The 25,455-nt window shown below is 39.6% G+C and overlaps 1 protein-coding gene across 7 annotated transcripts in view; it reads left to right on the top strand.

Annotated features, from left to right (window-relative positions):
• The window catches only part of KIF16B (kinesin family member 16B), a 212,348-nt gene that overhangs the window by 75,497 nt on the left and 111,396 nt on the right, over positions 1-25,455 (top strand). For all 7 annotated transcript variants that reach the window (XM_029072597.2, XM_029072598.2, XM_029072599.2 and 4 more), the window contains 3 exons: positions 15,255-15,374; positions 16,347-16,398; positions 17,393-17,530. In XM_029072597.2, coding sequence (XP_028928430.1) covers positions 15,255-15,374; positions 16,347-16,398; positions 17,393-17,530 — 310 coding nt within the window. The remainder of the gene's footprint in view (positions 1-15,254; positions 15,375-16,346; positions 16,399-17,392; positions 17,531-25,455) is intronic.

Here is a 25,455-nt window from a genome sequence, read left to right on the forward strand (position 1 = left end):
AAACCTTACCTCACTGCTTTCCTACTACAACCCAGCCCATACACTTTGCTTCTCTAACGCCAGCTTGCTTAATGTACCTCAGTCTTGCCTATCTCACTGCCGACCTATCGTGCTCATCCTGCCCCTGGCCTGAAACACCTTCTCTTTTCATATCTGACGGACAGACGATCACTTTCCCACCTTCAAAAGCTTATTGAAAGCATGTCTCCTCTAAGAGGCTTATGCCTCTTAAGCCCTAATTTCCTCTTCTCCCACTCCCTTCATTTGTTGCCTTTTCAGTTGGATTTGTACCCTTTATTCACCCCCACAGCACTTATGTACATATCCATAATTTATTTCTTTATATTAATGTCTGTCTTCACCTCTAGACTAAGCTCGTTGTCTGCAGGAATGTGTCCATCAACTCTGTTAAATTGCCATCTCCTCTAAATTTGATTGATTTTAGTTTTCGACTACTTAAGCTGAAGACATGTCAGGAGGTGATAAAAGATAACAGAGCAGGTGTGAGGACAGGGTAGTGGAATTACCCACATTAAGGTGGTGGTTGAAGCCATGTGAACCAACGAGCACCAGGAGGAAGCAAATATAAGGTGAGAAAAGCAGAGTGGCCTCATGGAAAGGGCACAGACCTAGGAGTCAGAGGATTTGGATGCCAGTCCTGGCCCAGCGACTTGCCTGTTGTGTGATTTGGGGCAGCCCACTTTATTATTTATGCCATAAGTCATCTTTAAAAGTGGATAAAATACCTGTCCTTCCTCCCTCTTCGACTTTGAGCCCCATATTAGAAAGGGCCTGGCTCCCATCTGATTATATTGCGTCTCCCCCAGCATTTAGTACAATGCTTGGTACACAGTGCCTAATAAATACCATTACTATTATCATAAATTACTATAATAATTAAAGTAGAACTTACCTTTAAAAATTACACTCCGTGAGTTTTGAAAGTTGTTTTGGCAAAGGAAACTAGGAATGGGTAGAGAGAATAAGAATCAGGAGAATTTGGGTTTGTAAACCCAAGGCAAGAGATAATTTCTAGGAATGTATGATCAACTATATTAAAAGGAGCAGAACGGTCAAGGAAGCTAAAGACAGAGTCGGGTCACACAGTCATTGGATACTTTGAGTGCTATCTCAGTATACAAATTTATTCTCCCTTTCGAGGAAATTTATGTTCTGGGAAAATTAGGAGTGAATTTGATGCAGGCAGTAAAGATGGGGAGTAGCAAAAATTCATGTACTGGATTAAATATTTGAAAAACTCAGTCGTTTGTACAAAGCATTTTATTGCAATTTAGACAATAATAATGGTGATGGCATTTGTTATATGCTTACTGTGTGCCAAGAACTGTTCTAGGTCCTGGTGTAGATGCAAGGAGATCTGGTTTTTCCATGTGGGGCTCACAGTCTTAATCCCCATTTTACAGATAACTGAGGCACAGAGAAATTAAGTGACTTGCCCAAAGTCACACAGTTGACAAGTGGAGGAGCCAGGATTAGAACCCACGACCTCGGACTCCCAAGCCTGTGCTCCTCCTACGAAGCCATGCTGCTTCCCCATGGTACCTTGGTATTCAGGCCGTCCAAATGGCGAGAATACTCTCACGTCAGCAGGTTGGTCCTCTGAGAGCACTCCAGGTAGGGATCCTGGGGTGTTTCTGAAGGATGGATATATGAACGACTCCCAAGTGGCTGAAAGGTCCATTCAGCTAGTTGAGCCATTTTGACTCCACTGCATAAACTCAGTTCCCCTGAAAATTTAATTACCTGCACTTACTTGAGATCTGTGCATGTTGAAATATATACTTCAAGTGGCGATGACTCATTGACCAATGTGGTAAATTTGGGTGCAGTTTAGTAGGTCAATTAAAATTTATTAAACCTTTCAGCAAATGCTACATCAGGGTATTGTTTGGTGCATTGGAACAGTACTTTAAAATAGACTGCCTCAAAACATTGACATGTGTGTGTGTATTCCCTTTCTGTTAATTCAGGCCAAGAAACAATGAGATACCTATGAATTTTAAATAACTTTTATTGTAGTAATTAGATCAACATTCCGTCTGTTTGCTTTTAAAAGCCATTGGCTGTTTTGTAATTCATGTCTGGCAAATGTGTTCTCAGATTTGCCTATTGAAATATAGATGCAGTCTGTTTGAAAAGATGGGTTTTAAGTTTGTAGCCTTCCATTAAAGAACATTTCTATTTAATTTGGTTAATAAAACACAAATTGTCTAAATTAACACAACATATGAAGGTACAGACGTAAAACGTGACTAAGGGCAAGAATTAATGATATCAAGATGTTGCAAGAAAGCATGCCACTAGGTTAAATTGCAGCCCTGGGGTAAAGTCAGTGATATTTTTAAGATGTCTTCTGAAAGCATATTCAACCAGTTCATTAGATTAATTACAGTGAAAATGAACCAGGATCTGGTGTCTTCGTGGTTGAGCAGTAGGACCAAGATGTCGGAGTGGAATCCAGACTTTTAGGGCATGGCATTTTTTCTTAAAACCAGAACTAAATTGTGTAAATTTTACAAAACTAGACCATTATTTTCTCTGAATTCAGAAGTTGCTTATAAGCAGGGAAGCGAACTTTAACATGAATGCTTATATCTGATTGTTTAAATAATGAAGTTATCTTCCTGGAATCTCTCCTGCAGTAGTTTTTTTACGGCATACTGAAGATGCAGTTAACACCAGATTTCTAAGCCACAACAAGTTGTCAATTATGTCATATTGCTCCAGTAATAGTCAGTTGTCTAAATCTTGAATGTCACATACATAAACTATAATTCCCTAGGGAGAATCCAAGGCGCCTTCCTCCTCTAAAAATACTTATCTCATTACCAGAGAAATCTTAGCTTCAAGGGCTAAAATTTGAGTCAGACAGTTATAGTTACCATAGCGAGGATTAATTTGCAGAGACCTGGAGCTCCAATAATTCTTTGGCTTTGGGAGCAATTCAAATTGAGCATTTAAAAGATCCTTTTAATTTCTCCTTGAATTATTCTTGATTTTTGACTTCAGATCAGTTGCAAAGTTTTCATTACCCTTTTCATCATGCATACACTTAAGTTATGTGGAGAAAACTTTATGCAGTCTTGTGGTTGATATGAGCATCCCATTGAAATCTGTCATATTTTTACACCTGGCTTTTGTGCTACTCTTGAAGACATAAATCTTCAAGAGTAGCATATCTTACAGAAACAGCGTGGCTCAGTGGAAGGAGCCTGGGCTTGGGAGTCAGAGGTCATGGGTTCGAATCCCTGATCTGCCACTTGTCAGCTGTGTGACTGCCAAGTCATTTAACTTCTCTGTGCCTCAGTTACCTCATCTGTAAAATGGGGATTAACTTTGAGCCTCACGTGGGACAACCTGATTACCCTGTATCTATCCCAGCACTTAGAACAGTGCTCTGCACATAGTAAGCGCTTAACAAATACCAACATTTTTATTATTGTAAATGTTAAAAGATATTTCTAGATAAATCTGGGGGGTAATGTTTTCCCTAAGTACTAGACAGATAATTACAAACATTTACCGGTTCCCTCACTTAGTACAGAAATCTGTTGTGATAAATCTGAAACTCTTCAAAGGGACTCATCCTTCTGTCAGAATACTAAGTGTTTCTCAGGATAGAGACATTCCTGAAGTAGCTCTTCCTCCCAGGAGAGATAACCAAACCTTCTACATATGGCAAGATTTTATTTCTGAAAGTCACATATAATGGGGAGGTTGCATTGTTCATTAACCATGTGCTAGGGATATAATAATGAACTCACATCTTTGACCAGCACCACACACACATGCAACCATTTCTTCTGACATCTTATCGTGTTCTGTCCGGACAGAGCTCTACTCAAAATGCACTGAAAATCCTGAGTTATTAAAGTGACTCATTTATGAGAAGTAAATTTTGGTTTTGTCCAAAACTTCCGTAGCTTGATGTCGTTTAGCGTAAGGGCAGCAGAAATTGTTGAAACCATTACCAGAAACAATCTAGTCAGGGTTAGTAGATGGTCAGATTGGATCTTAAGAACATGAAAAATGCTATGACACATCTGAATTGGACCAATGAAACCAGCTTGTGGGCAGGGAATGTGTCTGTTTATTGTTATATTATACTCTCCCAGGCGCTTAGTACAGTGCTTTACACAGTAAGCACTCAATCAATATGATTGAATGAATGAATTTAACCCAGTATTCTGTCTCCAGTGGCACCAAAGGAGCAGCTGTGCCCCCTTGACACAAATTTATATTTATCTTATAAAAGCAAAATCTTAATGGCCAAGAGGATTAACACTCCATCCTAGAATTAAGCATTTACTTCCGCTTCACTGATAGCTTGGGTTCAGAGTGCTTATTCGTGCTTGCCATCATTGTATTTGAAAGGGAAATGTAAGCTTCCTCATATTAATATGATGAAGTAGAGGATTTTTAAAAAATTTGCTTGCTTTCCACTTAATTAAAAAAGAGATAGTATTTTAGGTGGAGAATAAACATTTCCCATCCTCTTCTCTTCCCAATTAAAAAAAAATGTCCAGCACACTTAAGTAAAATCCTGAGCAAACCTGCATCTTTCTATTAATGATTTCTATTCCTATACTGTAGTAGAGTTATGGGACAAGGACTCTTAGACTCCCAGAGTAAAGTGCTACATTTCTAACATAAAATGTACAGGATGTGATGACATTGTTTCCTATGCTTCTGAAGATTGCACTCCATAATGTTGCACATCCTTCTCAATCCTTCCCCTTTTTCCTGTCTGTCTCTCCGGGTGTCTGTGTGTGTGTCTGTGCCCTGTGTGTATGTATGTGCATATATGTTCTCCCTAGGAAATTATAGTTTTGTGTATGTGTCATTCAAGATTTGACAACTGACTATTACTGGAGCAATATGACATAATTGACAGCTTGCTGAAGCTTAGAAATCTGGCATTAACTACATCTTCAGTATGTCATAAAAAAGTCAGTACATGTGTATTCTTCATGTCATGTTTTACTTTATGTACAGTTTTAAAGTCTGTTGGCAGATAAACAGAACCCCTCAAGTTCAAGAAGCATTATCTAAATTTCTCACCTTGGTCCTGTGATCGTGTCCCACTCCTTATTCTCCAAAGGATGTCCCAGCATCTAATCTCTTGCCAATCTCTGCCCACCCCTGCGTCCAATTTTACTCCATTTGGGTTCAGACGCTGCCATTCATTATCTACATTTTCTTGGGTGTAATGGCTTTGCCTGATTTTCTGCTCCATGTGGACTGATGGAGGCCATAGTTTCTGGAGCATTCAGACCACTGGTTCGTCCAGAAGACTTCTGGCTAGGATTTTGCCTGCATTGGAGAGCAGCAGGATACTACGATAGTTGTGCCATTCTAATCTCTCACCTCATTTCTTGACATTGGTGGCACTTGAGATCCTGTGGTGTTTCATCATTGTTTATCCCGTATGTTGGGCGGGAAGGGGAAACAAGACCTGTATAAATATTTAAGCTATGTTTCTGCTCCTAAGGCCTAATCATGATAAGGTTGTAGATCTTAGCAGGTCTGCCATCAGATACAGGGTCTTTACCAATATTCATGGTTTTGAGGGCAGTGGTAACTTCATCATTAGTTTTCTGGAAGCTACAGTGTTGCATAAAACATTTAAATGGGATATCAAGGAGAAGGACCCACTTAATCCCAGATCAGAATCCCATTAGCTTTAATTAGGGTGACCGGGTCTAGAGAAGTGAGGGATAATCATTTAAATTTATTGTAATCTTAGGTCTGTTTTTCTTTTTATTGCAAATTAATTCACTTCATCCTCCTTCAACTAGTTTAGTATAAAATTATATAAGTAGACTAGAAAGCATGAACTTTCAGTATAAAGTGGTGGTAAAAAATAATAGTTAATTTTAGACTGTGCTATGTTACCATCAGTGTTGGTGGTAATTGGGTCATTTCCAAATTTCCAATCAGAGATCCTGTTAAATGTTAGCCAGGGAGATATAGAAAAGGAAAGGAGTAACTACACTTTTTGGGAAGCAAAAAGCTCATTAGATTTCACAGTCATAAGATGCTGTTCATCTTGGTGTTAACCTCTCAGAATTCTTTTGGAGGGATGTAATCAAACCCTGGGTCTCTTTTTTCTGACTTTGCTAATAATAATAATAATTGTGGTACTCGTTAAGCTCTTACCTTCTACCAAGTGCTGAGGTACACTGTAAACAGACCAGACTCAGCCCCTATCCCAAACAGGGCTCATGGTCTAAGCGGGAGGGAGGCTGGTATTTAATCTTCATTTTATAGATAGTGAAACTGAGACCCTGAAAAGATACGTGACTTGCCCCAGGTGACATAGGCAAGTGAGGGAGCTGGGCTTAGGTCCCAGGACTCCTGCCTCCAGTCCTGCCTGTGGTGTATCCATTTTGCTGAGGGGAAGTGGGTCCTGGGTTTTCTGCTTCTGCTCAGGAGCCAAGTCTTCTGTGTGTGAACTCTCTCTTTGCTTAATCAGTACTGTGGGAAAGCAGACTGAACCAAGTAAAGACTTGTTTCTAAGTTTTAGAATGGAAATTTTAAACCCACCCCTTCTTTGAGACCCTGGTCTGCCACATGGTAAAGGAGTTTCTATCATCTAATCAATCCCCTTGGTTAAAGTTAATTAAAGGAATAAGAAGGTAGTTTTCTGGCTTTCTGGTTTCTGATCCATTTTTGAGTTTATAGTTTCAATCTGATTCTAATTTTGCATTTCCTTTTGAGTAAGTTCTTCTGAGCTAAATTCATTATTACTGTATTTCTTAAACACTTACTATGTGTCAAACACTGTTCTAAACATTGGGGTTGATAAAAGTTGATCAAGTTGGACTTAGTCCTTGTCCCACATCGGGCTCACAGTCTACGTAGGAGGGAAAAGAGGCATTGAATTCTCATTTGCAGATGAGGAAACTGAGGTACAGACAAGTTAAGTGATGTATCCAAAGTCATAGAGTAGGCAATTTTAATCCTCAGGTCCTCCGACTCCAAGGCCATGCTATTTCCACTAGGCCAGAGGTCACCATTTTGTTTTAGAGAGTCTTTCAGTTGGGTTCATCCAAGCTTAAAGAGGACTCCTGTTTGGATCCTGGTCAGACTCCTTATCTCCCTTATTTTTTCTGAATCCTTGTTTGGTGGAAGCCTCATTTTGCTCCACATTTGGGTTATTTTAACAAGGTGGTTCCAGTCTCAGAGATTGTAGTCTAAGAGTAAACCTGACAATTTTTAACTAGTTGAATTTTTAATTTAAAAAGCCCATCCTAAGAAGTTTTATACGAAAAAGAGCTCTTCCAGGTTTAATGGGAACAAAGATGTTTAAAAAAAAACCTGTGTGAATCCTGTATCATAGGATGCTGTTCCATTTGAATTAAATAGTATATATTCAATGTACCAGTTAACACAAAACTCATTCTTGTTAGAGATTCTGGTTAAAAGTTAATATGAGGAAATTTGCCCTTATGTGTTTTCACACCTAATTTCTTTAATTGATATTATGCATTTTTACATCATTTAAATGCAGTCAGCTGGTAGAGTTACTCGGGCCAACGTAATGTTCTGTTTTACTGGAAATATCTCTGGAATGTATTCTGTGACCTGTGTGCACCAGCAGTTCACTGTTCAGCGTTTAAATAAAGAATGAAGTTGCTGCAGTGGAAAGTGGAGAGGAAATTAAACTGCTCCAAGTGGTTCGGCACATTAAAAGGGCAGTATTAATTATATTTACCATTTTGAACAGATAGTGCCAAAAGCCCTGTGAAACCAGCTTTTTCAGTCGATCTAGGGTGTGATTTATTGGCAATTTCATTACTTTTGTGAAGGAAAATTCATGGAGTCTCTAGCTGCCTAAACATTTTTCTTATTGTCATGTAGTAGTGTAATTAGAATGCTGCCATATAAATAACAGAATGCCCTCTTGCCTGGGTCAGTTACCACAAAGCACTCTTTCTCTGGGCAAATTTCAGAGAATCTTATGTAGCCCCATGGACCATCAGTCAGTGTTTCATGGTGATGGTGAAATTAATAATATGCTTCAACTCTTGCAGTGTTCCTGCCTTCTGGGGAAGAAGTGGAGCTTCACCATCACTAGGACACCTTTAACACTACTTCTTTCCTGCTCAACTTGCGTCTCAGATTCCTACTACCCTTAGTTTCTGCGTGACTTTATTCAGTCAGTATTTTTTGAGTACCTGGTGTGAGCAGAACATTGTACAGAGTTGTTGGGAGAGTACAGTGAGGGAAAGCGTATGATTCCTGTCCTTTAGGAGTTTACATCCAATGGGAAAGACAGACACAAATTAATTTAATGATTGGGAGAGGAAATTGGAAAGGTGGATAAATCCATGCTTGAATGTATGAATGAATATGTATGAAAGTACTTTAGGTAGCTGTGAGTGCAGAAGTGCTGAGGTTGTAGTTGGGAGGCTATGAGGCAGGGAAAAGATAAGTGAATCAGGGAATGCATCAGGGAGGAGATGGGATGTCAGGAGGGTTTGAAGAAAGAGTTGGGGACAGGAGACTCAAGGACAAAGCACAGTGAGAATATTAGCTTAGGAAGAAGACTGGCAAATGGAGAAGAGTGGGAGAAAAGAAAATTGATGGAGTGTCTTAAAGCCAGTGGTCTGAAGTTTCTACTTGATGCGGATATTGTATTAAAGGATAATTTGTTGATAGAGAGAAGAGGCCAAGGATCGGAGGTAGTGGACAGTTGTATTTTAGTTCATGTTCGTTTTTTCTCTACCAAAAACGGTTCTGGACCTGGTTTTCAGATTCAAACCTGGCTGTGAAAACTATGAGAATAAGTGAGATAAGTATCCCAGAATTGTCGTCTTGGAAATCTGTACTGTAGAGGCAGGGCATCTGTATTGTTGTAGAGGAAGGGCAGGAGGACTCCCTAAAGAGGACCTCCCTAAACTTGTCTTATCCCTTCCTAGGAGTTTGCTGTTAATTATTGAGATTTATTAATCACCTACTGTGTATTTTCCACCTACCTCATAAACAGAAGTATAAGACCAGGTTCCTGGCAAATGCTAGTTCCACAGGTGGATAATGCTGAAATGAAAAAACAAAAAACATCCCAAATCATCCCCAGTGGAGGAACACGTCAAGCTGTACAAATAAAAAGCTGTGAGGCACAGAATATGACTGAATGGTAGAGGAAACCCATCCTACTCAGAATCACTCTGGTACCTAAACTGCCAAATCTGGGAGTGTAATATAATGCAGCTCAGATGGTGCTGATGCCTGCTGCATGTATCTTTTTCCTATAAACTCCTCCCTCAAGGCTGTAAACTCCTAGTTGGCAGGAAACAGGTCTTACCAATTCAGTAATATTGCACTCTCTCAAATGCTTATTACAGTCCTCTGCACACAGTAACTGCTCAATAAATAGGATTGATTGATTAAAGCTAGCCTATAGTTATATCATCTGAAGAAGCCATAGGGCCAATTTTTCACTCTGAATGCAGGGGTACATAGGAATGAGAATTTTAGGCACCCTGAGGATTGGGAGGTGATGGACTTCAGAGAGTTTTTGAGCTACTTTTTGGAATTTTTTCATTGCTACTTGGAAACTCTCAAGATAATACGACTAACTAAAACCATAAGCAATTGATAATTGATGCTAGGCCAGGCAGTGCCAATTAATGAACGATATTGACTGAATGAGCATTAGTTTAAAATTTCACTGGTCAAAATTCAGGAGCTATGCCCAAACCAAACTCCATGGGTTTGGGGATACCTGGATCCAAACACCTCGGCCTTATTTTACCTCTGGAGGAAGGAGTTGCATTTACTTTTTTTTTTTTTTAGTAGTTCTTATAGATTACTAGGACTTGTTGCACCTCTCATCTGTGAATTTCTGTGTCTAGTAATGCTACAGCCACCTTGCTTTCTCGAGTCTGTGGTTGCATTGGCCTAAGGAGGCCTGAAAGAAGCATAGACCACCCCCAACCTGACTTGAAGTCAGCTCTTTTCCTGTGATCTGTGTTCCTACAGGTCTCCTGGCTGACAGAGTTCCCCAGCCCTGTGCTTTTCAAACTGAAACAAAGACCTAATGTAGTTGGACTTTTTTTTTTCTGCTGAATTAGACACTCTGGTGTGGACCTTTTTAGATTTATCATGATTAGGAAAGAGTAATCAATAGCTGTCTTTGGTTTTTATATTGCCTAATGGAGGATGCAGTAAATACTTGAGACCTGCTTTGCTGATGAGGACAAAATATTACCAGGCCATAAACTGTTTTTACTAGTTAGGACAGACTGAAGTAAACTTCAGTCTCCTTAAAACATTCCAGGTTTTGATTGTCAGTTCAGCTGGGATAGGCTCTTTCTTTTGATTTTGGCAGCATCGTGTCGTTGAACATAAAAGTGAAGGAGGTGTGTGGGAGTTGAGTGGTGGGTCAGTCACCTGGGAATTGAATTTCTAGGTGTGGCTTGTAGTTCGAACATTGGGAGTTATGCTATTGTGTATGCTGCCAGCTCCAAAGAGGAATTTGGGCATGTTCCCCATAAACCTGGGCACTGAATAAGCTTTTGAGAGAGTACGGTTGTCATAGGAGACACAGTCCTTATGAGCAGGGATCCAGTCCCGTGTACATTTGCTCTGCACACTCAAGGCACAAGTATGTCTAATCAATTAATACTGTGTGTTGACCTCAGTCCCTGGGGAATTCAGAGGGAGAGGGAAGTAAGAAATGTAGCCCTCTAAGGTTAGAGTGAATTCTCGAAAATTCCTAGTGCTGTAAGGTAGCTGCTTTGGTTTCCCCAGTTTTGTTCACACAAGAACGATGGCCAGGGAAGTCGTGAGCATAAAATCACTATTGCTAGATGACTTGAACTCCAGGGATCCTATTATTGGTGGGCCTTAGTGGTCCAGTTTCTGTGTCAGGCCCAGGCCTGGCCCATGTCTGAGCCAAGTGAGCACAGATTTATATATGGTCATCAAGAAACGACTGAACGATAACCAATAATGAACGATAATGAATGATATCGACTGAATGAGCATTAGTTTAAAATTTCACTGGTCAAAACTCAGGAGCTGTGCCCAAACTAAACCCCGTGAGTATGGGGATACCTGGATCCAAACACCTCAGCTTTATTTTACTTCTGGAGGAAGGAGTTGCCCATGTCTGAGCCAGTGAGCACAGAGGTATATACGGTCATTAAGAAAAGAACACAAAATATTGCAATATCAAGGAGTGGCTGGGGAAGCCCTTCACTCTTTGGTCCTAGCTTGTATATCGGTGTTTTCCCCGGCAGTTTGCTTTTCAATCCTTAGTAGCTCTAAATCTCTAAATATTTTATCTTGTTCTTAGGCCCCAAAGTGGTAGCAGTTGTGCAGAGGGGCTCCAGCCTGAACTGTTTTAAGTATTTGGTCTTGTCAAAGCGCGGCTTTATAAATTATGTAGAACAGTAGATGCCACTCAATAAATATTTAATATGTGATAGATATTTTTGTCTGAAATTACTTTTTCACTTGAACAGTGATTTAAACCCTAGTTTTTAGTTTTATGAGGTGACACTTTTATAATATCATGTAGTAGTTGAATGCAGTTTGAATGTCATTGAGCTTCAGGGCAGCATTAATCACAAATCAATTTTTCCACTGAATCCTAAAAAACTTTCCCATAATTCAGGTTTTGCCATCGTATGTGCCTGGGCATTTTTCATTTTGGTGTAAGTAATGCTTTTGACCCAAGCGATCTAATGTTACATTTTTCAAATTCTGATCAAAGAATTGGAATTAATTGTATATTATAGTATAAAACATGGTATTAATGTGAATGTTTAAATGGAATCAAGTCCAAAGAGTACTTTACATATTGGAGGTGGATAATCCTAGGTAAACTGTTGCTGGTTTTTCCTGTTTTCATACTCTATAATTTGTTGATTTTATATTCTTAAGAAAATATACATAGAAAGTTTTTTTTACCATGTAAGCATTGTTATTTTCTGAGAATACAAAGATCCAGAACAATAGAAGTCACCTGCCTGTGTATCTTTTCTGTGCTTTGACATACATCTGATAAAGATGTTTGCTAATTCTGTTGCATTGTACTCTCCCAGGCACTTAGTACAGTGTTCTGCACATATTAAGCTCTCAATAAATACCAATGACTGATTGAAAAACATGATTCAGGATTTGTTGCTTTGATTAAAACCTCACCCATAAGGCTTTATAGAATGTCTGTGAACTATTAGGAAGAACACTGAGTCTACTAATATTTCATGCTGGTAATTAGGGAATGCTTTAATGAAATGCACCCTGATTATAACTCCAGGTTATAGCCACACCAAGATGCATTCAACTTGGATGCAGAGAAGCAGCGTGGCGCAGTGGAAAGAGCACGGGCTTTGGAGTCAGGGCTCATGAGTTCGAATCCCAGCTCTGCCACTTGTCAGCTCTGTGACTGTGGGCAAGTCACTTAACTTCTCTGTGCCTCAGTTCCCTCATCTGTAAAATGGGGATTAAGACTGTGAGCCCCACGTGGGACAACGTGATTCCCTTGTGTCTACCCCAGCGCTTAGAACAGTGCTCGGCACATAGTAAGCGCTTAACAAATACCAACATTATTATTGGATGTACAACGAAGCAGCATGGCCTGGTGGAAAGATCACGGGCCTGGATTTTAATCCCGGCTTTGCCATTTGCTTGCTGAATGACCTTAGCCAAGTCACTCAACTTTTCTGAGCCTCAGTTTCCTCATCTGTAAAATGGAAATTCAATTCTTGTTCTTCCCAAACCCTCTTTTCCCCCTTTCCCTCTGCTCCTCCCCTTCTCCCTTCCCATCCCCTCAGCACTGTACTCGTCCGCTCAACTGTATATATTTCCATTACCCTATTTATTTTGTTAATGAAATGTACATCGCCTTGATTCTATTTAGTTGCCATTGTTTTTACCAGATGTTCTTCCCCTTGACTCTATTTATTGCCATTGTTCTTGTCTGTCCGTCTCCCCCGATTAGACTGTAAGCCCGTCAAACGGCAGGGACTGTCTGTATCTGTTGCTGACTTCTTCATTCCAAGCGCTTAGTACAGTGCTCTGCACATAGTGCTCAATAAATACATGAATGAATGAATGTGGGCCAGGGACTTTTTCCAACCTGATAAACTTGTATCTATCCCAGTGCTTAGAAAAATGCTTGACACTGAGGCACTTAACAAACTCCAAATTTATTATCAGTATTAATTCTTTACTTCAGGTTATAGCCACTCTATGATATGTCTCTTCACTCCTCAAGAACTTCCAGTGATGGCCCATTCCTAAGCAATAATTTCTGACCAGTGACCTTAAGACACTCCATCATGAATCTTCCCCTATTTATCTTGGCTTCTTTGCCCACTATACCCCAGCTCACTAGCCTTGTTCCTCTCAACCCAATCTTCTCCCTGTGTCTTGTTCTCATCTCTTTTGCTTAAGCCCTCCTTCTGCCTGGAATTCCCTCCTCCAGCAGACCACTTCTTTCCCCATCTTAAAAGTCCTTTTGAAATCACATTTTCTCTGGGAGACTTTCCCTGATTAGTCACTCATCTTCCCACATTATTTCTCCCGCTTCTTACACTTCAGTATTTCCATGTCTCCTAAACTCTTAGGTATTTATCTCTCTCTCCTTAGGTGCATATCTGTTTTAGCATCTCTCTTCCTCAGGAAGCAGAAAAGCCTCTAGGAATGAAGAAAAATAATAGAGGGGTGATGATTTGCAATGTGAATTTTACTTACCTGTAAGACCTGGTCTTCGTGTTTGGGCTGGCTCTGTAACAGAGCCTAACAAATGGCATAGAAGTCAGTGGGAATAACTACCTCCAATGCCACCTTTCACAATACATGAAGTCTCCTTGTAACGTGAGATAAGCCAGCATAGGAATCGTTTGTTTTTTGCAAGATTACAAAAGCAATTTAAAGCCCCATTCTTAGCCCATGCATAGTAAATCAAGATTCCTGGAATTACCAGATTTTTTCTAAAGCACAAATCCCAAATATCTTCTGTGAGGGTGATGAACAGTTTTTTTTAAAAAAAATGACGTGTTAAATACCCAAATACCCAGATAAGCAGCAGGTGTAGTAGATAGAGCATGGGTCCGGGAGTCAAAAGGACTTGGCTTCTGTTGCCAGTCCTGCCACTTGTCTGCTGTGTGACTTTGGGCCAGTCACTTCAGTTCTCTGTGTCTGTTACCTCATCTGTAAAATGGAGATTAAGATAGTGAGTGCCACATGGGACAGGGACTGTGTCCATCCTGATAATCTTCTATCAGCATCAGAGCTTAGAACCAGTACCTAGCACATAGTAAGCACTTAACACCTAAACACCATTTTCCCTAACCTTTCCTTTCATTTGCATCAGTTTTTGTAAAATATATATCACATTAGTTTTAAAGTTTTTATTTTTTTAATTTTTTCCTTCGAAGTTTTTCCAGACTTCCCTTATCCTCATCTCATTTTTCACTCCCAATTCCAGGCTACCTAGAGAAATGGGGTTATGAAGGAAAGAGACTTCTGGCTTTTTTTCAGATAATGGAGCTCCTAGTTAGCATGTTACCATTTTCTGAGACACCCTTTTGTCTTGAGTTCTCTATTATGTCTGTTCTTGAAACAGGGAGAGTGCCTGATGGAACCAGATCTACCAACACTCTTTTTAACCTTAAGTACTTGAAGTCAGTTTAAGTCAAAACTTTTCTCAGAAATGTAACACACTGGAAATGACTTCCATTAATAGTCTCTGTTTCAGTTCCACAGACCATTTAGCTTCATCTAGGTCTGTAGACTGTAAGTTCCTTGTGGGCAAGTATCATGTCTACCAACTCTGTTGTACTGTACTTTCCCAAGTATTTAATACAAGCTGTATACACAGTAAGTGATCAGCAAATACCACTGAGGGCTTGACTTAATATAAATGAATTTCATAGGCATATATTGGTTCCCAATGATTCCAACTTGTCTTTGCTGTAGGGATCATCCAGATGCTCTGCTTCTTTTCCTCTGCTCTTGTCCTTGCTTATTATCCATCTCCTAGTTAATCAACACTTCCACAGAGAAAAGAAAATTTTACTAACATTGTGTCAACTGCACTTGAGGTTAATTGGTCTTATCTACTAGATTGCAGTGTCTGGGGATTCTGGAATGGTACTTTATCAATCAAGGGTGAGTTACGATGTACAACCACACACAGGTTTCTTTTTAGTCATGAGAATGGAACATTCCCGACTGCTATTGCCTAAAGAAATATCTTCTCTTTTAAATTTCAGGAGCAAACTCTAGCTCTTCGGAAAGAAGGAATTGGAGTTGTTTTGGATTCTGAACTGCCTCACCTGATTGGCATTGATGATGACCTTCTGAGTACTGGAATAATCTTGTACCATTTGAAGGTATAAATAAATCCAGGCAGAGAGCTTGCATGACTTAAATTGAACATTGCAATTGTGTTTTCAATCTGTTTCCCAGCCTCAGCAAGGTTTATCATTTCATTCCAAAACTGTGAAAACATCTATCTCTTCAAAGGTTTATGGTGCGAACCTCTATCTAGAGTCATAATGGACATTGGGGAATTGGTTTATAAGGAAATGGTGCAGTGTGAGTTCTGGAGCTCTGCTTGATCTAATTCTGAGTAAGGGTTGGGTCACTGGTGACTTTATCTTTCAGGGAACTAAGGAAATGGGGAGACAGAGAGCGTAAGATGAGTAATGTTAAAGCGTTTAGAATCAAGACTCAAAAATTATTGTTGTGAGCTCATTTTTGGTCTTTGTAAAATTCAGCTAAGCAACCGGATTAGGGCCAACAGTTACCGGAGCAAGCTGGATTTTCGGGAGGGTGCCGGTGTGGCCACAGGAGAAGCCTGAGCATTTTGCTCTTAGAACCCTCCGTTGGGCACAGGCCATACTGGTAAACTGCTTGCCAACAGACAGGCATAATTTAGGAGCTGGAGTGTTTCTGTTCAGGTGTAGGCTCCTGGTGCCTGGCAGCCGGTTTCAGTCTTCAGAGCTGGAATTGGTTTGGAGAACTCTCCACTCCCTAGCTATCAACAAATAAATAGGCTGGGGTGTGCTCAGGACCAGGAAGGCCCTCTCTGGTCAGGTCAAAACTGGCTATCAGTTGACAGCTGGGGCTGAGGGAAAATCTCAGCTTTCGGACATTTTCCAGGCCAGTGCTGGTCTGGGCCTCTTTTCAGCCGATAGTTTGCTGCCAGAGCAGAAGCTGGTGGAGCTTAGGTGTTAGTTAAGCTATTGGGTTTTTCCATTCTGTTTCCAAAGCCATCAATAGGCCATTTGTTTCTTGTTTTCAAGCTCTTCTCAGTAACCCTCCAGGGCACCTAATCATATCGATTTCATTTTTCTCTCTAGGAAGGCCAAACATATGTTGGCCGAGAAGATGCTGCAACAGAGCAGGATATCGGTAACCATTTGATAGCATTTCCTATCTTTTAAATCCCAATTTTCCTCTTGCATAATTGATTTTAAAATGTTATTGATGAACCTGAATTGAGTGATACTTAAGTGATACATACTTAAATGTATGTAGCAAGCAGCCCAAACGCTCTTGACACATTATGTTCCATCAGATTGAGACCATTTCAAGTCAAAACTTGTCCCAAACCCTTCCTAGTTTGGAACCTGAGGCCCTGAGACCTGTGATCAGTAAAATAAAATAGTATTTTGGAAGGTCTTTTGTACCAGGCACAAAACAAAGAAATAGGTCCCTGTTCTCTAGGAGTTAATCATTTAGTGGACAGCACATTAGACATAAATCAACCAATAAACCATAGTTCCAATTGAGAGAAGAGGAAAAAAGATCAGAAGTTAATCAGTAACATTAGTAAGTATGAGAGAGTACTAGGGAGGTTGAAGTGAAGGAATGAGCAGGAAAGTGGGGAATGCTTCCTGGAGAAGGAGAAGCTTCTGGAGAAGGGGCGGGTTTGGTAGTAAAGCTAAAGGCCCAAGACTTCCCAAGCAGAGGGGAAAACATGGACAATAGTACAGTTAAGGGAGAGCTGAGATGGAAGGACTGGTCAAAAGTTTACTCAGAAGTAGAGGATGATCTGGGTTGTAGTGTGATATGAGAAATGATAGACAATAGGGAGCCTAAGGCCAGGACCCCTTCACGCTCAGGCATATATATGACCGATTTGTCCTTGCTTTTCCATGGCATTAATTTATCTGCAAGATCATCACCCAGCTATTTCATAGACTTTTGTCAGGTGTCACAGTGTTACATTTTCCTTACTGATACTGCATTACCATCTTTGTTGTAGTGGTGTGACCACAAATTAAATGCCCCCCTCTGCCATGAAAGTATGAAAGTCTCATTTGTAATCTGATAGAACTGCAGATAATGTATCAGGTACCAGCATGCAAATAAAATACTTTCCTATATTTGTTTGTCAATCCAGTTCTTCATGGCCTTGATTTGGAAAGTGAGCATTGTGTATTTGAAAACATCAACGGGACAGTGACTTTAATACCACTCAATGGAGCTCAGTGTTCTGTGAATGGAATTCAGATTATGGAAGCTGCACACCTAAACCAAGGTAGCTGACCAGTGACTTTAGTGTACTGATGTTGTTTACAAAGTAATGCTTTGGTTTTGGGTAAGAATGTGATTAGATTGGAGAACTGAATTTGCACCACTAATTATCAAAATGAAAAGGAATACTAAAATGATAACTTTTTTTCTAATTTTTCTCATGTTTTTTCTTGATGTTTTTCTGCAACAGTTTGCATTATCCAGTTGAGCTCAAAGTTGACATCTAGGTAGTTTTTTCATTTTGCTCATGCATCCACAGGTCTGGGGAGAGAGATTCATTTTATATAATTATGGCAACAAAACCCTGAAATATTAAAAAAAAGTGATATTTGTAGAACCATCGACTGAGTGCAGTAGAATGGAAAACCTGTGAAGTCCCTGAATTTTACCTATATTGTTCTGACACCAGATCAACTTTGAGTTAAAGATAGCCACCTAAAATAGGAAATTCAGAATGGAAATATAGTAGAAAAAGGAAAAATGAATGTGTATGTAAGAAAGTGCTTAAATAGAGTAAGTGGATATATTCAGAAATTCTGGGCTTGAGTGCACAAATATGTACTTGGTGCAGAAGTGCTGAGGTTGTAGTTGGAGAATATGACCTAAGGAGAAGAGAATCAAGTTGGGAAGTCTTCCTAAAGGAGAACTTATCTTGGGAGGACTTTGAAGATGGGGGCAGCTGTGGTCTGGGAGATTGAAAGGAGGAGGGAGTTTCAGGTTGGAGGAAGGGTATGAACAAGAAGAGAAGCAGTGTTGTTTAGTGGATAGAGCTTGGATCTGGGAGTCAGATGGACCTGGGTTCTAATCCCAGCTCTGCCACTTGTTTGTTGTGTAACCTTGGGCAAGTCACTTCTCCAAGCCTCAATTCCCTCATCTGTAAAATGAGGATTAAGACCGTGAGCCCCATCTGAGATATGGACTGTGTCCAACCTAATTAGCTTGTATCTAACCCAGCGCTTAATACAGTGCCTGGTACATAGCACTTAACAGATACTATCCGGGGGAAAAAAAAGAGCAAGAGATCAATGAATGAAGAGTTGAAGAACCAGGCTTAATGAATAGGTCATCTCCTGGCTTCCATCTAGCTAGAACAATCTGGTGGGGCAAAGAACAAACCAAATTGTACTGTGTGATGTCCTGATTTAAAATAAAAATGGCTGGAGCAAGAAGCTTCCTTTCCCTACTTAAAGTTACCGAAGGACTTGTCCTATAAAAGTAATTGTACTAATTGGCATTCAAGGTTAATCATCAGTTTTTCTTTCCCTGAGGGATACTCTTAATTATTTTACTACTGTGCAGGATGCCTTTTCCTTTCTGGATAAAGGACCTCTGACATTCTGCTGGGCCACTAACCAGATCTGCTGTTCCCCTGTTATCAAAATGCAGATAGAAATGCTGCATTAAAAAGTGTAAGGAAGCTATGTTGTGAGTATGAATATCATTAACAAGATTCAGAGCAGCGTGATGCAAAATGGCTTCATGTCTCAAGGCACTGCGTGATATAATCAACGTGACGATACAGTGTAAGTCTAATTTCCTTTTCTTTCGCTGAGGCAAACACCAGTGAAGATAACACTCAAGAGCACTTCTGATGCACAGAATTTAAATTTTAAAATAGGCTGGTAACCTTGACCTTGGTTTGGGAGGCTGTCTATATCTTAAACCTGTTTTAAAAATGTTTCTTGGGGGGAGCGGACAAGGGACTATATCCTTGTAATTTTTAAAATATTTTGTTTGTGCAATTAAAACAAAATCAGGAATGAAATATGTACTAGAAGATACAAAAACTCCCATACTAGGAATTTTCATTAAGAATAAGCTGTTCCTTTTACCAGTAGGCACTTTACTTGAGGATTCTAGATGGCTTGTGTCAACCTTTTCTAAAAGGACATGATACGGTTTTTTTTATTATAGATCTTAATGTATTTCCCAGTTTGACTTTGGGTTAGCACTCTAATCCTGAAGTAGTTTTCTGTATCCTTTATGCACTGGAATATTGATTACTTGCCTCTTTTTTTACTGCCACAACCTGTAGTTTGGTGTCACTGAATCAGTGAAAGGCAAGAGCTAAGACATATATAAATGCATTTGGTGATAGATGTGCCTTTTTAATGGAACATTGGTGTTACCTTGTTTCTTGGAAAGTTGGACTAATTGGGAACAGCTGACAAACATATTCTCGTAGCGAGTGTTTCAATGCTGTCTGCCCTGCTCAGAGGATTATATGTGTAGTTTATATCCACAATAGAAATAAGTGAACATTTATAGAAGTAAGTGTACTTTTCTAGTTCCAAGTTAATGAGACTCCTCTGCTCCCTATTCATAACAGAAGGAGGTAGGTTAAGGGTGCACCTAATACATTATCAACAGGGAGTAAAGCTGGAGTAAAATGTCCCCAAGAATTTCATTCTGTTTCATTCATTTCTTTTATTCCTTTATTTCACTCTGTTCCCTGCCCACAGGGAACATACAAGCTGATTGGAGAGAAAAACATGCAAAATTATTTGAAAATAGTGAGAGCAGTAGGAATTGCAGTAGGAATTACAAGGATTAGTTATATAGTAAAGTGAAAATGCCAGGTTGAAATACTATAAGCAACTGAATGTGCAAATGAAATATATATAAAACATAGATATGTATGTTTGTATGTACATGTATGTACATAAATAGGTGTTTACATATATGGGTAAGTACTAAGAATAGGAATTCATAAGTGCTGGAGATAACTCTGGGGTTTAGAAAACCTAGAATGTTGAAAATTAATTGGGAAAGTCTTCCTGGAGGATGGGAGATTTTAGGACTTGGCAGATGAAGAGGGATGAGATCTAACCGATTTGGAGGGGAAAGGATTTCCAGGCATGAGCCTGGAATGGAAGGCGATGGACTGTAAGCCTGTTGTTGGCAGGGATTGTCTGTCTCTATTGCTGTATTGTACTTTCCAAGCACTTAGTACAGTGATCTGCTCACAGTAAGTGCTCAGTAAATATGATTGAATGAATGAATAGAATGAGGAGTGAGGTACCATTAGAAGATGAGTTTGGAAGGATGAAAAGTGAAGCTGGAGGGTGGTGAAGAACACCAATATGCAAGGTAGAGAAAGCTGCTCTATGACCTTGGGCAAGTCACTTAACTTATCTGTACCTTAGCTAACATCTGGAAAAAGGGGATTAATCCTACTCATCAGGATTAATCCTACTCATCACTATTTAGACTGTGAGTCCCATGTATGATAGGGACTGTGTCCAAGCCAATTATCTTGTATGTATCCTAGCACTTACAACAGTATTTGCCACTTATTAAGCACTTAACAAGTACCAAAAAAAAAGCCAGTGGTCAGAAGTTTCTGCTTGGTGCAGAGGGTGATTTAGAGCAGGGTCTTGCCAGAAAACCCGCAGGTGGTCTTAGAGGTGGAGGTCTTAAAGGAATAGGTCAGGCATTTCTGCTTGATGCAGAGGGGAAATAAAGCAGGGGACCTCAGGGTCTTTCAAGACTACCCACAGGTGGTAGTTATAATGTTGGTATTTGTTAAGCGTTTACTATGTGCCGAACAGGTAGTTGAAGTGAAGACCTTAGAGAAATTAGAAGTGGAAGGGAAACCAGTGGGGAAAACTGAGGAAGAGGAACTGGGTGAGTAGCCATGTCTCCAAAACCAATCTCTGCTAGAGCTCCAAGAAGAAGGAAGTGCTAATCAGTGTTGGAGGTAACCAAAAGGTCAAGGATTAGACAGGGAAGAGCTCGGTGCAACTGGCTATGAAGAGGTCATTTATACTCCCAGAGCAAGTGCTCTAAATGGAATGAAGGGAATGGAAACCTGCCTGAAGTGGAGTGAGAAAAGGTGGAGAGAGAAAGAGTGAACAGCTAAGTATCCAATTTGTTCCAGGAGTTTGGACAGGAGTGGAGCGGGAGGATTATAGGCTGAGGGAGCTGTGAAATCCAGTGAAAACTGTTTTTTGGGGTGGGGGGAGTCTTGAGTTTGTAGAGAGAGTTAAAGGTAAGGAATATTTGGTAGGAGCTGAATTCTAGAAACCAAAAAAAGTTCACCACCACCTTTCATTCTTTAAAAAAAGCCCTATCTCTTTGTGAAACTTTTTTTCTGCCTATGTCAAACGTTTGTGGGAATTCTGAAGGTTCCCCAAGAACAGAGACTCAGCATCTCTGTGTTCACCCAGTACAGATTTTACCCTACTACTCTTTAAAGAGGTGGCATGTGGTCCCTTTCTACTCTTCTTAATCAGATTCAGTCATTTTCAATACTTGTACATATCCTGAAGTTTGATGTGAATAAGGTTATCTGTATTTTCGTCATCAAACTGTTTGAATTTTATCTCATCACCACCAACACACACGTACCCCTACCCACTCTTCCTTTCTGGTTTCTTGATTGGTGTTTAAGACCTTGTGAGATAAAATGGATGATGAGCAGAAACACTGAAGCCCCGTGACATAAAAATAGGAAAGAAGAAGGAATCCTTTAAAGCGTCATAATTAAGGAATCTCTCCTTGTTCCAGAGGAATATAATTGTAAAGGGGCTATAACTCTGCAGTGGTTGACAAAAACAGCACAGAAGCCATCTAGCCATAGTCGGGGGTGAATTACATTACTAATATCACCCAGTCATATATCCTGAGTGTTTATTATGTGCAAAGACTATACTAAGCACTTGGGAGAGAACACTATACCAATGTAACAGAGTTGGTAGATATGTTCCCTGCCCACAACGAGCTTACAGTCTACAGTCTAGAAGTCTAACATGACTTCTGGAATTCGAATAGCTTTGAATTCCTTCTCCTGTGACTTCCAATTTTTTGCTGATATATTTAAATCTTTCTTTTCATTAGAAAATTGCTATTCATTTAGAAATGTGTTAATTTTAAAGTTCATGTGGTAATTACCACTTCCTTATCCAAGTCCATGTAAGTATTTGTGAACTCTAGTCAGCGAGGTTTCCCTGAAGTTAGCAAGTTGTCATCATTACGAGGAAGTTATATATCTGTCTGAGTTAACCACCTTGCGGTATTCTCAAATGATCATTTTTATAATTGAAAATTTTTCCCCTAATAGCATCATTACTGGTAAAAAAAAAAAAAAAACCAACAAAAAACCCCAAAACCAAAAAGCTTCTGCACTTCTTTTCAAGAACAGAACAACCTCCCCCTGGAATACCCTTATTCTGTGCTCTTTGAGATAGAGATATTGCATTTTAATGCTGGGATTATTTACTGTACATCTCCAACATGGAGGTAATGCTGCGAAATTTACTAAGACTTCAATACAGCCCTTCCCTTTCTTGTTAAATATTTAAAATGATTAAAGTTTATTTCAATTTAGCATTTGTAATGGCATCTAGAATAAATAATAGCCAAACTCTAGCACATAGTGCCATTTTGCTGATTAAGATGTGAAAAGTAACCCTTTGAAAATTATTTTATGACCATATGTATACAAAAATGTTATTCAAAATCTTTCATTGCTAGTACTTATTTGCATTGATAGTTGATTATGTAGCAATATTATGTTAAAAAAATGTATTTCAATGTGGTCAAGTTTTTGGATCTTGGGAAGGCATTAGTGCATTTTCCATAGTACACTTTCCATTATTCCCTATGGAAATTCTATTTTGTTTAGCACTTTTCCACTCAACACACTAGTTTCAAGTGTTAATTGGGGTATAATGGAACCTGGAATTCTCACATAGTTGGAATGATTGTAGTTTACCTTTAAGGCACTTGTAGATTTGCTTAGAATGGGAGCTCTATGTGGGTCAGGGACTGTGTCCGATCCTCTTATATTGTGTCTACCCCAGCTCTTATTACAGTGCTAGTAAGTGCTTAACAAATGCCACAATTATTATTGATTAAAGATGGATTTTTAAGCTTGTCCTGATTGTGCCCAGAAGATAATAGAGTGCTTTGACAGTTATCCAGTCCACAGGAATTCTTTTGTATTCCTTTTAATGACTCTCTAGACCTCTCCTTTTTCCAGTTCTCACACTTTTTTTTCCCCTCTTCTTGGTAAGCCTATTGAAGGAGTTTGGCCAAGAATGCAAACGAGGGAGATGAGCTCCAGGGTGGGGGTGAAGGATGGCATTTTTAGTATGCAGGAGATGGCAAATTTTGAAGGCAGAAGTGAAGGAGCCAGAAGAGAATGATAAATTGAAATTAGAGGAGAGGATGTTAGGAGGATGTATTTTGCTAAGATGTAAAGGATTGGTATCTAAAATTTTAGAGTAGGAAGGAAAGCTGTCCTTGAGGGACAGCTAGGAAGGAGAATGTGGATGAAATAAGCAGACGAGGATTAAGAAAGTGATGGAAGCCTTTGGGAAACTTCTGGACAACTAAATTTTCGCCCAGGTCAGTCGATGGTGTCAAATACTCTGACTCTGGGAAAGATTAGATCCTTATCTAAGGAATAAATGATTTTACTGAATGGCTCACTTTAGTTGGAAGGCTTTCCTTTGGCTCTTAGTTGGTTCCTGTAATATGAACAAAATTTGTCTGAGGGTTTGGGATCTGGGGTTTCAGAAAGTTTTTATTGGTTGTCAGATCTTCAAGGCTCACAAGGATTGTGAACTTTTGGAAACTCCAGTCTCTTTGCAGTTTCTGGATGGATGAGATTGTGAGGAGGGGAGTACAAGTCATTTCAGGAAAACAAGGCCATGGCATACCCATTTTGGCAGAAGATGAGTCTTTGGGCAAACTACCATCTCCTATCTATCTCCTACCATCTGACCTCCACAACTTTCCCTTCATTTCTACTCCAATTTTCCCATAACCCAAAGAGTCAGTTTACTCTCTCACATTTCAGAGGAGAAAGTGCCTCTTTCTGGGTGGACTGAATTAATATTAGTGCTTGACTTGGAAAGCTGAGGTATAGAATCTTTTGGGAAGGATCTCAGTCCTTGAATAAGGCAAATTCCTGAAAAGTCCTTAAACTCCTTGAGGTCAGGACAAGATCTGTGTTTATTGAATGCTTCTAAATGCCTGGAAAGAGCATGGGCCTGGGAGTCAGAGGAGGTGGGTTCTAATTCCGTCTCTGCTACTTGTCTGCTGTGTGACCAGGGGCAAGTCACTTTACTTCTCTGGACCCCAATTACCTCATCTATAAAATGTGGATTAAGACTGTGAGCCCCATGTAGGTTAGGGATTGTGTCCAACCTGTTTACCTTGTATCTACCCCAGCACTTAGAATAGTGCTTGGCAGATAATAGGCACTTAAAAAATGCAATTAATATTATAAATATTATAAGACATTCAGTGATTGCTGCTGCTGCCGCTAATAATCACTCCATTGGGAGATTAATCAATGGGTGTTATTGAGCGGTACTGTGTGTTAACACTATGCTGGGAAGACTACAGTGCAATAGAGTTAGTAGACACTATCCCTGCCCGCAGGGCAGTTACAGTCCATAGCAGGAGAGAGACTAGTAGCTTTAAGAGAGGAATATAATAAAGCCACATTGAGGTCCCTGTCATTTTCCTTTAACAGCATTAGATAGTCAAATTATTTGGAGTTTCCTTTTTAACATTCTCTTTGCTATGAAGGGGAATATGGGACTGAAAAATAACATATTTTGTTCATAAAAATGTTTCAACATCTAAAATAGTGACTGAAACCAAATCTCCCTTTCTCTAATTTTTTTATAATATGCCATGCTCTTCCTGATGGTAGTTAAACCTACTTAATATTTGTGTTCATGTTAATAGAGCCCTTTGATAAGCTTCTTGTTCGCTAGCTCTCTCATATTTATGTGGTGGATATAGTGGCTCCCTCATTGAATATTCATCTCTTCTTTTGGAAGTGCTGCGGAAACTTCATTTGGGGAATTCACACTTATGTACACTTGAATATGAGATCTGCTTGAGTGCTGAAATACATTTGCATCTGTTTAAGAACTTGGGAGCGGGGCAGGTGATTGCCTGTATAATGTT

This window comes from Ornithorhynchus anatinus, chromosome 9, assembly GCF_004115215.2.
Source record: "Ornithorhynchus anatinus isolate Pmale09 chromosome 9, mOrnAna1.pri.v4, whole genome shotgun sequence".
Classification (NCBI taxonomy): domain Eukaryota; kingdom Metazoa; phylum Chordata; class Mammalia; order Monotremata; family Ornithorhynchidae; genus Ornithorhynchus; species Ornithorhynchus anatinus.